The sequence below is a fragment of the Lithobates pipiens genome, unplaced genomic scaffold, assembly GCF_037356315.1.
Source record: "Lithobates pipiens isolate NorthernLeopardFrog02 unplaced genomic scaffold, aLitPip1_a1.2 Scaffold_27, whole genome shotgun sequence".
NCBI lineage: Eukaryota > Metazoa > Chordata > Amphibia > Anura > Ranidae > Lithobates > Lithobates pipiens.
Window position 1 is genome coordinate 12,577,861 of NW_027507788.1, and position 17,378 is coordinate 12,595,238.

The window sequence follows — 17,378 nt, forward strand, 5'->3', positions numbered from 1 at the left end:
CGGCGATACCTCACATGTGTGGTTTGAACATGGTTTACATTTGCAGGTGTGACTTACCTATGCATTCGCTTTTGCGTGCGATTACGGAGGGATGGGGCTCTTTAAATTTTTTTCTTATATATTTTATTGTATTTTTTATTTTATTTTTGTTATTTTACACTGTCCCTTTAATTTTTTGGACAATTATTATTATTATTATTATTAATAATATTATTATTAATTAATAATTCATTAATTATTATTGTTGCTGTCACAAGCAATGTAGACGTCAGGTATTTTCTTTTTACTTAAAGGAGGAGTTCCACCCAAAAGTGGAAGCTTTGTTTATCTGCTACCCCCCCCCCCCCCCCCAATTTTAAATTTTTTGGACAATTATTATTATTATTAATAATAATAATATTAATTAATAATTCCTTCATTATTATTGCTGCTATCACAAGCAATGTAAATGTCAGGTATTTTTTTTTACTTAAAGCGGAGTTCCACCCAAAAGTGGAAGCTTTGTTTATCTGCTACCCCCCCCCCAATTTTAAATTTTTTGGACAATTATTATTATTATTATTAATAATAATAATAATATTAATTAATAATTCATTCATTATTATTGTTGCTATCACAAGCAATGTAAACGTCAGGTATTTTTTTTTTTACTTAAAGCGGAGTTCCACCCAAAAGTGGAAGCTTTGTTTATCTGCCATCCCCCCGGTGTCATATTTGCCACTTTTAGGCTGGATTCGCACTTAAGCAGTTTTAGTCCTTTTTGCATTTTGCAGATTTGTACTACAGAACGTGTTCCATAGGAAACAATGTTAAATGGACTGTGGTACAAATCTGCAAAATGCAAAAAGCACTAAAACTGCCATAGGTGTGAATCCAGCCTTAAGGGGGGAGGGGGGGGAGCAGATATACCTGTCTAATACAGGTATTTGCTCCCACCTGCGGCGAAAGATCACTGCATGTCCGGCCCCTCCTCCATCCCCCTCACTGTCTTCTGGAAGACACACAGGTCCCAGAAGACAGCAGGGACCAGTCAGAACATGCAGCGCGACTTGCGCATGCGCGGTAGGGAACCAGGCTCTATCTCATCTTTTCGCTTTTACCAAACAATTGGGGATATACAGTGTACAGTAATGCAAATATTGTAGGACATAAAAAACTGCAATTACCACTATTGCTTAACAAATCTGCTTTAAGAAAATATATAACTTTAAGTGCATTTTAAGAATCTTTTCATGAAAGCAACTTGTATTTTAGCAAGAGAAGTGTAAAAAATAGCTAGCAAACGGCGTTAAAAGTTGGAGGCTTGGAAGAGTCCATGGGAACCATACAGATGTCTTGTCCTGATAAAACTCCATTGCTATGCGTCATATGTGTATCATTTTGTGTGTTGCTGATTGGTAGAGCTGTGTATGTGTCCTGGCTGTTCAGTGGCTGATTTTCAGGACTGGGTATATGGTTGCTTGGAGTGGGACGATGTGAGTCTCTCTGGTTCCTGCGAATAAAATGATATATCGTCAGATGTCGTAAGGATTCAAAACAGAAAATAAAAAGACTGCGATAAATTTAAAGTGAACCTGTCATGAGAGAAACAGTAGCTGCCACTGACCTACTTCTGAAAAAATGCCATTTGGCTGGCTGTCACGCTCATCCTTTGTATGCAATGTGGTCTAATGCCGCGTACACACCATCGGAATTCTCGTCGGAAAAAGCTCTGATGGTTTTCCCGTCGGAATTCCGATAGAATTTCGCTCAAACTGTGTCGCCTACACACGGTCACACCAAATTCCGACGGACAATAACACCGCGACATACAACACGTTCGACGGCACTATAAAAGGAAAGTTTATAGTGGAAGTAAACCCTCCTATCGTTTTCAGTCAAGGAAGCTGCCATCTTGGCCTCTAATGATTCTTCAAATGCCATAATGCTGCACATGTGATCAGTTATGAAACCAGCCATTGGATGGTTTGAAAGTTTGGTTGAGAGCACAACCAATGTGAAAGTTTGCATTTTCAGCATGCCGGGAATGTGTTTTTTTAAACTTTAAAGCGGAGGTCCACCCTAAAGTGGACCTTCCACTCATCGGAACCCTCCCCCCCCCGGCGCCACAATTGGCACCTTTCAGGGGGGAGGGGGGTGCAGATACCTGTACAGTACAGGTATCTGCACCCACTTCCGGGATAGCTCTCTGCGGAAAGGGGCGTAGATTACGCCCCTTTCCGCAAGTGCCCGCCCCTTTCCGCAAGTGCCCCGCTGCCTGCTGGGAAACACACAGATCCCATAGACAGCGGGGACCGTCCTTATTGCACAGCGCGACTCGCGCATGCGCAGTAGGGAACCGGGAAATAAAGCCGAAAGGCTCCATTTCCTGATTCCCATACCCAAAATGGCGGCGGCAGCACTCGAGAGACGATCTAGAGATCGGCTTCGGGTGCCGACATCGCGGGTGCGCTGGGCGGGTAAGTGTCACTATTTTAAAAGTCAGCAGCTGCAGTATTTGTAGCTGCTGGCTTTTAAAAAAAAAAAAAAAAACGCGGAGTCCCGGTGGACTCCCGCTTTAATGCTTTCGAGTATGCGTCGAATTGTTTCCGAGCATGCGTCAGAATTTTGCGCGTCGGAATTGCATACACACGATTGAAAAATCCGATAGAAAGGTTTTCTGTTGAAAAAAATTAAGAACAGGCTCTCAATCTAAAGACAGTCGGAAATGCCGAGAGGAAAAGACCAATGGGCATACACATGGTCGGAAAATCCAATGAAAAGCTCCCATTGGAAATTCTGGCCGTGTGTTCGCGGCATTAGGCTCGGTTCACACCTATACAGTTTTCTTTTAGTCATTCCTGAAGTGCTTTTTTTCTGTGCATTTTGTACACAATTTTACTGCGGTTTTGCAGCGATTTACATTTTCTATGCTTTTTTTTTTTTTTTGAGGCCCAATTTGTTGTTGGGCAAACTAAAGATGAGTAGAAGATTTATTCCAGGTGTCGCAACTTAAATCCATGCATACTAATTAATGCATACTGCATCTCACCTAAAGACCTTTTCACTTACATGAGGGTGTCCACGTTTTTTGAAAAGCCACCCCAAACCCTCCATACACATACAACAGAGATGCATGGAAACCATGCATACCTCATGAGTCCTAAATCCAACACCAAAGATACAATATCTCTTTATTGTATTCTATTCTCCAGAGAAAAGGAATAATCACTAAAACCACCCCCATGTCTCAATGAGAACGTGACCTTCAGGAGTCCTTCACTGATGCTCAATGGTACCTTACTCTCAGTAAGCCACCCATTGTGTCACCCACTGGAAATTATCTAAAAACATTCTGTCTAGATGGTACTTAACCCCATACCTTTTAGCAAAGTTCTACCCCAACAATTCCCCACTACGTTGGCGAGAATGCGGTCAGCCGGACACACTTTCACACATACTCTGGTCATGCAAGGGACTACTAGTTATGCCGCGTACACACGAGCGGATTGTATGGCGTACTTAGTCCGTCATACAATCCGACGGACAATCCGGCGTACTTTCCACTGAACGGACTTGACCACACACGGATACACAAACAGTCCGTTGAAAGCTTGCGCGATGACGTGTACAGCACGTACGACGGGACTAGAAATAGGAAGTCCAAGACACAGCAAAGCACCCTTCCGCCGTGTAAATCCTTTCTGGGCATGCGCCATTCTTAGTCCGTCGAACTAGCATACTGACGACCGTACTGTCCGCTGAAACCAAAGTACGACGGACAGATTTTTGGAAAAACCGAAAATCTTAGTACTCCGGACTGCACGCTGAAAAAGTCCGCTGAAGCCCACACACGAGCGGATTGTCCTCTGAAATGTGTTTCAACGGACTAAGTACGTCAAACAGTTCGACCGTGTGTACGCGGCATTACTGGAACCAAGTCTTCTGGTTGATGTCCCGAGTTACTGGAATATTACCAAAACCCAACTCAGCCCTAGCTCTACTCCACTTGGGTATAGAACGTTTCCCCAACATACTTTCGTACTATAGTTGTAATTATTCCTATATCTTGCCAAGTCACTTATCACCAAATTTTGGAGGTCCAACCAAGCACCTATCCTCTCTGAGCTTATAGCTCTGGTAAATCGAATCTACAACTATGAAAGATACATAGCCCTTAGAACTTTATCTATACACAAATTCAATCAATTGTGGTGTGCATGGATCCAAATGACTTCACAAACCACTCCCTGACATCTCCTTTATTGTTCTCACCAGTAGGGATGAGCCGAACACCCCCCTGGTCGGTTCGCACCAGAACCTTTCGAACGGACCTAAAATTCGTACGAACTTTAGAACCCTATTAATGTCTATGGGACTCGAACGTGCAAAATCAAAAGTGCTAATTTTAAAGGCTAATATGCAAGATATGCAACAGAACAACACCAGAAATAAGGGGTATCTTCAGGTGTATACTGTGCTGGAGGCACACAACACCCACTGTAACAGCGCTAGGTTCCCAAGCAAAAAGACATTGTCCCTGCCTATCTAGCTCTTTCCCTGCACACCAACACACTACACAAGGCCGCCGCACTGGAGGCCTTATATAGTATGGGGCGTGTACTGAACCCCCCCGAGCTATAATTGGCCACAGGCATCCTGCCTGTGGCCAATTATGGCTCTCCTCACTGCCGGCGATGTGATTGGCCAAGCATGCGAGGGTCACAGTGCATGCTTGGCCAATCATGAGCCAGCAATGCACTGCGATGGTGTAGTGCATTGTGGGCTGTACGTGCCACATGAATTTGATGCGAACGGTCCACAAAGTTCGGAATTCACCGAACAGACGAATGGCCTGTGTTCGAGTCGAACACCGAGCTCATCCCTCTAGATGTTTGGCTGCCTCTGGCCTGAATACTAAGAGCCACTAACCCATGGCAAGAATGCAGCTGGTGAATTCAGAACTTTTTTTTTTTTAGAGTTTGTCAAGTTGAAAAAGGCACAAGTTCCTTGAGTTCAACTAATAGAAAAAAAAAAAAGAAAAGAAAAAGACCCTACTTATTCTGGCTCAGAAACTGCGAAAAATTTTGGATGAGCACAGCAGCCAGACAACTAGCATTTTTAAAAGGTAAGATCAAGAATAGCAGACTTGGCGTTTTCTCCGTTTAGGTTTCCTGTAGGGAACACAGATTTTGCCTTACCTCCATTTCTTCCATAGAAAGACTGCTGCTATTATTATTATTAATATTATTATTGGTAGTACAATTTTTAGCAGTGATAAGTCTTCATTTGAGTCCGATAAATCTTCAGCTGCTCTGGGTGCTGAATTATTTAGATTTACCATGGGATAAATGAAGCTCAATGCCTCCTCTTGGCTCTCAAAGATTCCTAGAACAAAACAAAACAAGTCAAATGATTGTATTTATAATGAGAATAAATGAGAAAGCACAGTATGTGTTTGGGGCGGTCTTAAGAAAATAGGGGTCCACACTGGCCATACAAATATACTGTATATATCAGGGCTTGACAAATCCCAGGTGCCAAGTCAACAACCTGCGTTCTGGTGCCAGGGCTACTGCCCGAATGCTTACACACTCCCCCCCCACCCGCTATGTATCCTGGGCTCTACTTGCCCACCTGGGGGACTGGGACCAGCATAGTGGGTGCTGGGAGTATATCTCCTCTAATAGTATATACAGTATATCTCTCATCTAATAGTATATACAGTATGTATCCCCTCTAATAGTATATACAGTATATATCCCCTCTAATAGTATATACAGTATATATCCTCTAATAGTATATACAGTATATATCCCCTCTAATAGTATATACAGTATATCTCCTCTAATAGTATACACAGTATATATCTCCTCTAATAGTATATACAGTATATATCTCCTCTAATAGTATATACAGTATATGTCTCCTCTAATAGTATATACAGTAATCTCTCCTCTAATAGTATATACAGTATATATTTCCTCTAATAGTATACACAGTATATATCTCCTCTAATAGTATATACAGTACATATCTCCTCTAATAGTATATACAGTATATGTCTCCTCTAATAGTGTATACAGTATATGTCTCCTATAATAGTATATACAGTAATCTCTCCTCTAATAGTATATACAGTATATATTTCCTCTAATAGTATATACAGTATATCTCTCATCCAATAGCATATACAGTACATCTCTCCTCTAATACAATATACAGTGCATCTCTCCTCTAATAGTATATACAGTATATCTCTCCTCTAATAGTATACACATTATAACTCTCCTCTAATAGTATATACAGTATATATCGCCTCTAATAGTATATACAGTATATATCTCCTCTAATAGTGTATAAAGTCATCTCTCCTCTAATAGTATATACAGTATATATCTCCTCTAATAGTATATACAGTATATATCTCCTCTAATAGTGTATAAAGTAATCTCTCCTCTAATAGTATATACAGTATATCTTTCCTCTAATAGCATATACAGTACATCTCTCCTCTAATACAATATACAGTGCATCTCTCCTCTAATAGTATATACAGTATATCTCTCCTCTAATAGTATATACAGTATATCTCTTCTAATAGTATATACAGTATATATTTCCTATAATAGTATATACAGTATATCTCTCCTCCAATAGTATATACAGTGTATCTCTTCTAATAGTTTATACAGTATATCTCTCCTCCAATAGTATATACAGTATATCTCTCCTAATAGTATATACCAGTGATGGTGAATCTTGGCACCCCAGATGTTTTGGAACTACGTTTCCCATGATGCTCCACTACACTGCAGAGTGCATGAGCATCATGGGAAATGTAGTTCCAAAACATCTGGAGTGCCAAGGTTCACCATCACTGGTATATACAGTATATCTCTCCTCTAATAGTATATACAATATATCTCTTCTAATAGTATATACAATATATCTCCTCTAATAGTATATACAGTTTATCTCCTCTAATAGTATATACAATATATCTCTTCTCTCTGTTATTCTCAGAGTGGATTAGATATTTTGCTTCCTAACCATATAGTTGGTTATTTCTATTTACCACTGCATAGAGATAGTTAAGAACAAAGCTGAGCCAGAATTATGAAGATCAGGGATCAGGACTCAGATTCCTAACTGCAGCACTTTGCTGTATAATCCTGAATGCTGTCCTATGTCAAGCAAGTGACAGCTAATGAAAATGGTAAGAAAATTACATTGTTTCAAGTTTGCCTAACACAAGTGGCTACTCTGGAAGGGCTTCCTATTTTATGCTTTTCTTTTAGATTGATACTGTTTCTGTTTTATTGAGAGATTGTCTGGTGCAGCTGCAGAACAAAAAGGGTCAACATTATCTGGCAACTTGTTTTTCATCGTTTAACTCTTCGCTGTGCACTCCCTGCTCCCTTGCATAGCATAGGTTATTTAGATATGGAATTTGCTATATACAGAATATCTTGAATAGTGGGGGCCCTGGTAACAAGAGAAAATGTGTTTTATATCTGGTAAAGTAAACTTAAAATATAAACACTGTGCAGTCTATGCTTTACCAACAGCCAGTAAATTTACTGACAGTTTGTAAAAATCTGTGATTTTTTTTTTACAACTGCCAGTAAATATCAGGGGCTGATCATTTCATGCCGTGTTGACTTTTTAAGTGTAAATCAAGCTAATTACTTTGTTATAGGTATTGTCAGTGTTTCTATATCATTTTTATACTGTGTATAATCTATAATAATAGTATAATATGTGGGCACTGATGGGTGGCACTGTGGGCACTGATGGGTGTTACTTTTAGCCAATCTTTAGGTGGCACTGGCAGGGGGCAGGTGGGCACCGATGCACTGGCCCCATCTCACCGTGATCAGGACTGAAGTCCCTCTCACGGCCGCCGGTGATCGGCTTTTTTTTTTCTCCTCGCGCTGTCAGCACGAGGAGGAAAAATAGCCGATTACTGGCTCTGTTGTGTCACATGATCAGCTGTCATTGGCTGACAGCTGATCACGTGGTAAGGGGTCGGGATCGACCCCTTGCTCCGATCTGTGATCAGGTGAGTCTCATAGACTCGCTGATCACAGAGCACGCCACGCACGCCCTTCAGGGGGCGCGCAGGCCGCTCGTGCACGGGACGACGTCAATAGACGTCGTCCCGGCAAAGCAGCTCCACGCTTTAGCCGTCATTTGCCTATAGCGCGGATCTCAAGCGGTAAAACTCAAGGCTTGCTCCACAAGGGGTTCAGCCGCAGTTTAACTCTCCACCAACTTCCCCCCTTAAGTGGCAGCAGCTGCAAGATGGGATTGTAAAAATGCTGTCGCTGCGGCTAAAATGATACCCTATGTTGCCCTCCTGAATGCCTGTTATTTTCATGTGAATGAGCCCTTAAAGAGGAGCTCCAGCCCCCCCCCCCCCAAATATTTAAAGTCAACTGCTACAAATACTGTAGCTGCTGACTTTTAATATTAGGGCACTTACCTGTCCAGGAATCCAGCTGTGTCCTCATCTGAGCTGATTCTTTAATCGACCCTCGGGTGCTGGTGCCACCATCTTGACTAAGGGAAACTGGCAGTGAAGCCTTGTGGCTTCACAGCTGGTTTCCTACTGTACATGTGTAAAGCATGCTCGACTTTGTGAATGCGCTGCAGTCTTCTGGGACTTGTGAAGAAGGAGGGAGGGGCTAAACTTCTGGCTCAGTTTGCCACGTCAAACTGAGCCAGAAGTGGGAGCAGGTACCTGTCAAATACAGGTACCCGCTCCCCCTCCAAAAGGTGCCAAATGTAGCAGCGGGTGGGGGCGGCAGACAAGCAGAGCTTCCCCTTTTGGGTGGAGCTCCACTTTAACGTTCTGTTGGATAAACTGTTTCATGCATCCCTGATTACTTACCGCTGTCATTTAGCTTAGGCGATTTCCCATCATATTCTAAGAAGAACGTTTTATTGGTAGCTTCTGTGAGGAGGTGTAAGGAGTGGATTGAATGCAGGAAGACACGAGACACATTGTCATAGCAGGTAGCATTGTGTAGTGAGAAAACTGCTGGAATATCACAAAGGAAATCCATGCCTCTTCTTATCGTGAGATTCCATCCATACATTCCATTCTCTACAACAGCTTTCAGGACCTTCCACCTCTTACTAGGCTTTGAAAGGGCTGAAAGACAAGAAAAAATGATTAGCCAATAATGAAGGGTACAGGTATAACTACAATGAAGGACTTTTAGTACCTTTTAATCCACATAACCATACCCAAACCATTGGCCCTGGGTTCTCCATCGCTGAAGCGTCCCACCAACTAGGCAGAATGGGAAAGTCAACAAATATGGGACCATCTGGGGAAAATAGATAAAAACAGAGGGTGTACTGGCCTAGTGCATTATCCAACCTCAAATTTCTGAAAGATATAATAAAATACAACTACTCACAAGTGTAGGTAGTAAAATTGCTCATCAAGCCACTAAAAGTGGCTACAATCTACCAGCTTTTGCAAAACCTTCTAGCCCAAGGAGGGCTTCACCAGGGTCCCTGTTGGTTGACACGTTTCGAAGGATGGCCTTCATCTTCAGAGCCAAACAATAACTGATCATACAGCCTTATAAATACCTTCAGTCTAACTATTGTCCCTCTCACAACATGAGCCAAAGGTTCCTTCCATATTGGAAAGGGGGAGAAGTTCCTGCTTTTGCATAGAGCAGGGGTGCCCAACCTTTTTAAGAGCGAGGGCCACTTAAGCAACTTGGTAACCAATTGTGGGCCACAATGAGCGGAGCGGGCGGATGACAGGTCATGGCTACTCTATAGGCCCTCTGATCCTAACCACCCAAATGGAAGGGGTGCGAACTCCCTTCTATTTTTTTAAATTCGATTTTTAGGAACGGATTGGAGGCAGGCGGGAGTAAACGGACAAAAGTCTGTTTAAATCTGCCGCTCTGTAGAGGTGATTTGAGGGTCCGATTGAGTAGGGCCGATCGTGTGAAAGGGGCCTAAACTGCTTTCACACTGATGATTACCCACACCACGGGTGCAAGGTAGTGCTGTGGGTTAACTGAACTTTGCCATAGACTCTGCCTGTGGCAAAAGCTGGTGCTGTACGGGAAGCATCAGCTGCTCTGCAGCCTATTTCTTCCTCTACCACCAGCTTCATTCACAACACGCTGTGGTATGACGGGTCGGCAACCTGCAATCTGGACTTGCTTACCCACCATTCCAGAGCAGGAGGTCGCGGGCCACATCAAAGGGCTAAGCGGACCACATGTGGCCCCCGTGCCACTGGTTAGCCACCCCTGGCATAGAGCAATGCTCTAGGATAGAAGCATCTTTTGTGTACACATACCAATAAAATCACATTGTATAATAAGGCAACATACGCTTACCCTTATGGAGTCCCAGCACTGCATTATGCACTCTAAGGCCGCGTACACACGGGCGGACTGTTCGCCCAACTTTGTCCGCTGAACAGTGTTTCAGCGGACAGTCCGCTCGTGTGTGGGCTTCAGCGGACAGTTTCAGCGGACAGTCTGACGAACAAAGTTTTTCGGAATTTCCGTAAGACAGTCCGCTGAAACTTGGTTTCAGCGGACAGTCCGCTCGTGTGTAGGCTCGTTCGACAAACTAAGTTTTGCGCATGCTCAGAAAGGATTTACACGGCGAAGGTTGCATTGCAGTGTATAGGACGTCGTTTTTCTAGTCCCGTCGTACGTGCCGTTTACGTCATCGCGCACGCTTTCAGCGGACTGTTCGTTCATCGTGTGTGGTCAAGTCCGTTCATGCAAATTTTGAGCGGACTGTTTGTCGGATTGTTTGACGAACTAAGTTGGGGCGAACAGTCCGCCCGTGTGTACGCGGCCTAATGCTGCATACACACGATCGGAATTTCAGCCAGCAAAAGACCGATGAGAGCTTTTCATCGGAAAATGCGACCGTGTGTATGCTCCATCGGAATTTAGCTGGCTGAATTCCCACCAGCAAAAAGTTGATAGCATGTTCTCAATTTTTCCAATGGAAAAACTTTTTGTATGTGTACGCAATTCTGACGCGCAAAAACTCACACATGCTCAGATTCAACTGTGAGATAGCAGCTATTGGCTACTAGGTATTGAACTTCCTTTTTCTAGTTCCGTCGTACGCGTTGTACGTCACCGCGTTCTTGGCGGTCGGAATTTGGTGTGACTGCGTGTAGGCAAGACAGTTTGAGCAGAATTCCATCGGAATTCTGACGGGAAAACCATCAGAGCTTTTTCAGACGAAAATTCCGATCGCGTGTACGCGGCATAAGGGATGACTACCGGTCTGTGTTACAATAAGGTGCTGCATAGCCATCCCTTACAGCAGGGGTAGGCAACCTCGGCCCTCCAGCTGTGGTGAAACTACAAATCCCATCATGCCTCTAGGAGTCATGCCTGTGATTGTTAGGGTCTTGCAATGCCTCATGGGACTTGTAGTTTCAAAACAGCTTGAGGGCCGAGGTTGCCTACCCTTGCCTTAGAGTGCATAGTGCAGTGATGGGACTCCATAAGGGTAAGTGTATGTTGCCTTATTATACAATGTGATTTTAATGGTATGCATATACAAAAAAATGGTTCTAAGAGCATTGCTCTATGCAAATACAGGAACTCCCCCCCCCCCTTCCAATGTGGGAGGAACCTTTGGCTCTCATGTTGTGAGAGGGACAATAGTTAGACTGAAGGTATTTAAAAGACTGTATGATCAGTTGTTGTTTGGCTCTGAAGAAGAAGGGTATCCTTCGTAACGCGTCAGCCAGCAGGGACCCTGGTGAGGCCCTCCTTGGGCTAGAGGGTTTTGGCAAAGTTGGGAGATTGTAGCCACTTGTAGTGTCTTGATGAGCAATTTTACTACCTAGACTTGTGAGTAGTTATATTTTATTATATCTTTAATAAATTTGAGGTTGGATAAAGCACTAGGCCAGAGCGCCCTCTGTTTTTATCTATTTTCCACAGTGTTCTGTGGACAACCCAAGTCCTAGAGGACAGCAAGGCTTTGCAGTAATATCCACCTGAGACAGCAGAGTTCTCTTTTAGCTTGGACTACCACAATGTGCAGGAGAATATAATTGCTGTTGTTCATGATGACTGGGACTATCTGAGCCAGACTTCTAATAGAAGTCCACCCTAATACTAAAATCTCTAAATCTACTGGCATCCGCAACCTAAGACTAAGCCCTGTAAAGAAGAAATCGCTATACATATCTTTTCTGAAGCCAATCTGGTGATGATGGCTACAGCGTGGTCGGCCAGTTACAATGGGCTGCAGCAGGAAGTGGTTGTTGGGGGAGAGAGAGGTGCAGGCCACAAGACCAGCACAGAGCTGTCCGCTGCCTGCTCCCTCTGGTGACTGTCTCTCCAGACACTCTTTAGAGCAGGGGCCCCCGAGCTGCGGACCAGTGCCGGTCCGTGCCTTGTTTGTTGCTGTGAAGGCTGCACTGAAAGAGGTGCGGCAGGCGAGCAGAGAGATGACATCATGGTCTCTCCGCCTCGCATCACCGCTGTTCTGCCTTCTCACTGTCATAGGACAGACTGCAGTATAGCAACTGTTCATGTGCCAGTTTCCCCACTCTTGAATGCGGGATGCTTTCAATGCCATACCGCTGGGGAGAGGCTACAAAAACAGGGATATGTGTAAGCGTGTTCTTTCACTGCAGAAAAGAAAAACCTTTAAAAAATGGGTTTAAAAAAGTGACCAGCTGGTGTTTTTGCTGGCAGGCTACAGAGGGACGCTGCTCCTCGTGGCAGGATAGTGATAAGCTGCCTCCGGTAGCAGGCCACAACAGAGGGACACTGCATCTGTTGGCAGGATAGGGAAGAGCTGCCTCCAGTGGAAGGCCACAACAGTGGGGCACTGCATCCGTTGGCAGGATACTGATGAGCTGCCTCTGGTGGAAGGCCACAACAGTGGGGCACTGCATCTGTTGGCAGGATAGTGATGAGCTGCCTCTGGTGGCAGGCCATGACAGTGGGAAGTTGCATATAGTGGCAGAATAGTGACAAGCTGCCTCTCGTAGCAGGCCACAACAGTGGGACACTGCATCTGGTGGCAGGATAGTGATGAGCTGCCACTGGTGGCAGGCCACAACAGTGGAAAGCTGCATCTGGTGGCAGGATAGTAATAAGCTTCATATGGTGGCAGGATAGTTATGGGCTGCCTCTGGAGGCCGGCCACGGCAGTGACATGTTGCATATGGTGGCAGAATAGTGACAAGCTGCCTCTCGTGGCAGGCCACAACAGTGGGACACTGCATCTGGTGGCAGGATAGTGATGAGCTGCATATGGTGGCAGGATAGTGATGAGCTGCATATGGTGGCAGGATAGTGATGAGCAGCCACTGGTGGCAGGCCACAACAGTGGAAAGCTGCATCTGGTGGCAGGATAGTAATGAGCTTCATATGGTGGCAGGATAGTTATGGGCCGCCTCTGGTGGCCTGCCACGACAATGGGAAGCTGCATATGGGTTCAGGATATTAATGAGCTGGATATGATGGCAGGCCACAACAGTGAATCACTCCATCAGGTGGCAGGATAGGACCGAGCTGCATATGGGGGCAGGATAGTGATGAGCTTCATATGGTGGCAGGCAACAACAGCGGAACACTCTATCGGGTGGCAGTATAGGACCGAGCTGCATATGGTGGCAGGCTGCAGCAGTGGGACACTGCATTTGGTGGCAGGATAGTGAACCCGGAAACAAGCAGTGCCATACAGGTATGTCGCTGTGCCTGTAGGAGCCGCCCATCTACAGTACCATGCAGGCAGTCCGAAAGAGGATAACACCCCTACCTATAGCATTCACCTGTCCGCTTGTCCTGTCAACGTTGATTAAATAATTGACTTCTGTTGAACAGGGAAGCCACACAGTAATATAAATCTAAATTTCAGTCGGTGTAGGGCCAGCTTAACTTATGTACTGATAAAAATGATGGGAAGATGTGTGTTATATAAAAATATGCACTTACCAAGTGTCTCTTGGATAATGGTAATCAGTAATAGAACTAAACCAGTGTACATCTTGTCGATATAAAAAGACCTGAAAATACAAGATAAATATAAATAAATTCACAACAGTATTTTTCCAAGTATATTTGTTTTATGTTGCTGAATAAATAACAAATAATTCCTTTAACCACTTCAATACCGGGCACTTTCACCCCCTTCCTGCCCAGGCCAATTTGCAGCTTTCAGCGCTGTCACACTTTGAATGACAATTGCATACAATACATTGCAATACAATTGTCCTACATCACTGTACCCATATGAGATTTTTATTTATTTTTTTCACACAACTAGAGCTTTTTTTTGGTGGTATTTAATCACTACTGGGTTTTTTTTTTTTTTGGTTTGCCGAATAAACAAAAAAAAACAGACCGAAAAGGTTTTAAAAAAAATGCGGTTTTCTTCCTTTGTTTTGCAAATAAATAATCTTTATTCATACATTTAGGCCAAACTGTATACTGCTAAATTTCTTTTGTGGAAATAACCCAAATCAGTGTTTATTATTTAGTCTGCAGGAAAGTTATAGAGTCCACAAACTATGATATACATCTGAAAATTGATGTACTGATCTCATTTCTTGTGCCCGAAAATGGCAGGACAGTACAAATACCCCCATTTTAACAATTTTTAGAAAGTAGACAGTCCAAGGTATTTAGTAAGAGGCATGGTGAGTTTTTTGAAGTTGTATTTTTTTGCCACATTTTTTTTTTTTTAATTAACACATAAAAAAAATAATGTTTTCACAATTTAAAAAAAAAAATTACATCCTGTCACCACTGCAGTAAAGTGTCATCATATAACTAGTGTGGTGGTTATCAGGGACATGGACAGTATGTAACAAAAAAAAAATATATTATATATATATATATATATATATATATATATATATATATATATATATATATATATATATATATATATATATATATATATAGTTTTTTTATATCTTTTTTTTCTGCCTGTTTTTTTCTTTTTCCCCCCAATGTTTTTATTACATACAGTGACCAGAGCAATACCATGTTACCATAGTAATGCCTTGTACACACGGTCGGAAATTCCGACGGAAAAGGTCCGATCGGATAATATTGATATCAAGTGTGGGCTCTAGCAGGATCTCAAATTTTCAGACAAAAAATTCCGATCAGACTTTTTCGGATCGTTTGTCGAGAATTCCAATCGGACAAAGTGCCACGCATGCTCATATCAAATTACGAGACCAAAGCTATTGGCTACTAGCCTCAACGTAGTCCCGTCGTAACGAACGAACGTCATCACGTTCCGAACGATCAGATTTTCTGACAACTTTGTCCGACCGTGTGTATGCAACACAAGTTTCGGACAAAATCCGTCAGAAAAAATCCAACGGATTTTTTGGTCAGAATGTCCGACCGTGTATACAGGGCATTACACTCTACTACTCTGGGGTGGTGATCAGGTTTTTGTTTTTTCTTTTACACACTATAATTGCTTATAACTGAATTTTACTGTTATAAGCAACCATTTTTCGGAATTTCTGAATGACCACGATTAATTCAGTGTTTACTATTGTGATTAGCTATGATTGGCCACATCTAATCACATGATACAGATGGACTGTCTGTACCATGTGATCATGGGTGATCAATCACAGAGCTCATCACAATAGTACACATGAATTGCATCAAAGCCATATTGAATTATATTGTTTTTGACAAAATGTACCTAACATTATAAATTTTTTGGAAATAGTGATTTTGACCTGCATAAATCCATTTGACCTTTTGTAGAAATTGCAGTTGATCTTGTAACTATATATGTAATATGCTAGTTAACCGGAATTCATATCTTCCTGATGCCTATTTGGCCTGTTTTGTTCCCATATATCTTGAAAAAAAAATATATATATATATATATATATATATATATATATATATATATATATATATATATATATATATATATATAAAATAAAAAAAAAGAAACAAAGCCATTTGCTGTGTACAACAATCATGTGGTCTGCTGTGATTGGCCACAGCGATCACATGGTATCAGCAGCGGGCTGGTACAGTGATCTGTCATCGCCCGTGTCCAGCGGACGCAGCGTGTGGCAGATCATGCCGAAGCGTGCCCCGTGCGTCAAATCACGTCCTGATAAATGGTATAAATATAAATATTTATATTTAGTAGCTATAACATGAGTGTAAGGTAGTAAAGCTGGCTACACACTAGTAGATTTTCAGGGAAACATTTGTGCGTTTCTTATGAATTTTTGGATGAAAAGTTTCACCAGTACATTCGATGACTTGTTGAATGTTGTTCATAGAACTTTAGCTTTTAAAAGCACGGCAAATCTTTTTTGGTTCTACTTCTACTTCTTCTTCCACTGCGGGTCACAGGAGTGCACTTAGTTATGCACACTTATAACCCATTTTCAGCCGACAGCAGGCTAAAGCCCGCTGTTGGCTGATGTCACTAAGCTGGTCCAGGCGGCTCTGGAGAAATTCCGACTTTAATGTCGGGATCCACCCAGATGCCTGGGCCAGCAGCTGGCTTACTTACCTACCTGAGCTCCATCTCTCTCCAGCGAAGTCCACGAGTCCCTCAGCCACCCGGGACTCTTCCCCCATGCTTGGCTGAGACACAGCAGTGGCGCCATTGGCTCCCGAGGCTGTCAATCAAAGTCAGTTAGCCAATTAGGGGTAGAGAGGGGGGTGGGGCCAAACGGCAGCTCCATGTCTGAATGGACACGTGGAGCTACAGCTCGGCTCGGGTGCCCAATAGCAAGCTGCTTGCTGTGGGGGCACTCAACAGGAGGGAGGGGCCAGGAGCAGCGAAGAGGAACCTGAGAAGGGGATGATCTAGGCTGCTCTGTTTAAAACCAACAGGAGGTAAAATGTTTGTTATTTGAAAAAAAAAACTAAAAAACTAAAAAAAAAAAAAAAAAGACTTTGTGTGGTCTTCCAAATCTGCCCACCTAAAATGGTGTCCTGAGCAGACCAAAACACATGGGTGTTATGCTGCCTATATTATGCTGCAAGCCATGTGGTCAGAGCTCTGGATTGATGCTAACATACCAAAATTAAACAATGTGCGTCTCTGGAACAGGAAGCTTTGTCTGTACCAAGGTTGAAACACCTTTTTCTGAACCCTTAACCCTTTAACGTTCTAAGTCTAGTACACACTACTATTTTTTTTTTTAATAAGTCTACCAAATGGTGGAGCAGAACGTTAGAGGGTTAACAAAAAAAAATTAGTCTTTAGTTTCACTTTAAGCCTAATAGCACTAGTCTTTTTTTTTTTTCCTTCAACAGATAAACTAACTGAAGAGCTCAGTATTATATTGTTTTCCACTTAAATAATTTATATATAAATTGTTATATATATATTTCTTATGAGAATTATACATGTTT

General features: G+C 42.7%; 1 protein-coding gene and 1 long non-coding RNA gene across 10 annotated transcripts in view; one reads left to right on the forward strand and one right to left on the reverse strand.

Moving 5' to 3' along the window:
• The window catches only part of LOC143933537 (uncharacterized), a 483,729-nt gene that overhangs the window by 53,180 nt on the left and 413,171 nt on the right, over positions 1 to 17,378 (forward strand). The window lies entirely within an intron of this gene.
• LOC143933317 (uncharacterized) lies at positions 1,276 to 16,595 on the reverse strand. Its single transcript, XM_077456191.1, has 5 exons — positions 16,528 to 16,595; positions 13,953 to 14,023; positions 8,876 to 9,139; positions 5,181 to 5,367; positions 1,276 to 1,492 (listed from the first exon to the last, which is right to left on the reverse strand). The coding sequence occupies exons 1-5, from the start codon at positions 16,593 to 16,595 to the stop codon at positions 1,276 to 1,278; spliced, it is 807 nt and encodes a 268-aa protein (XP_077312317.1).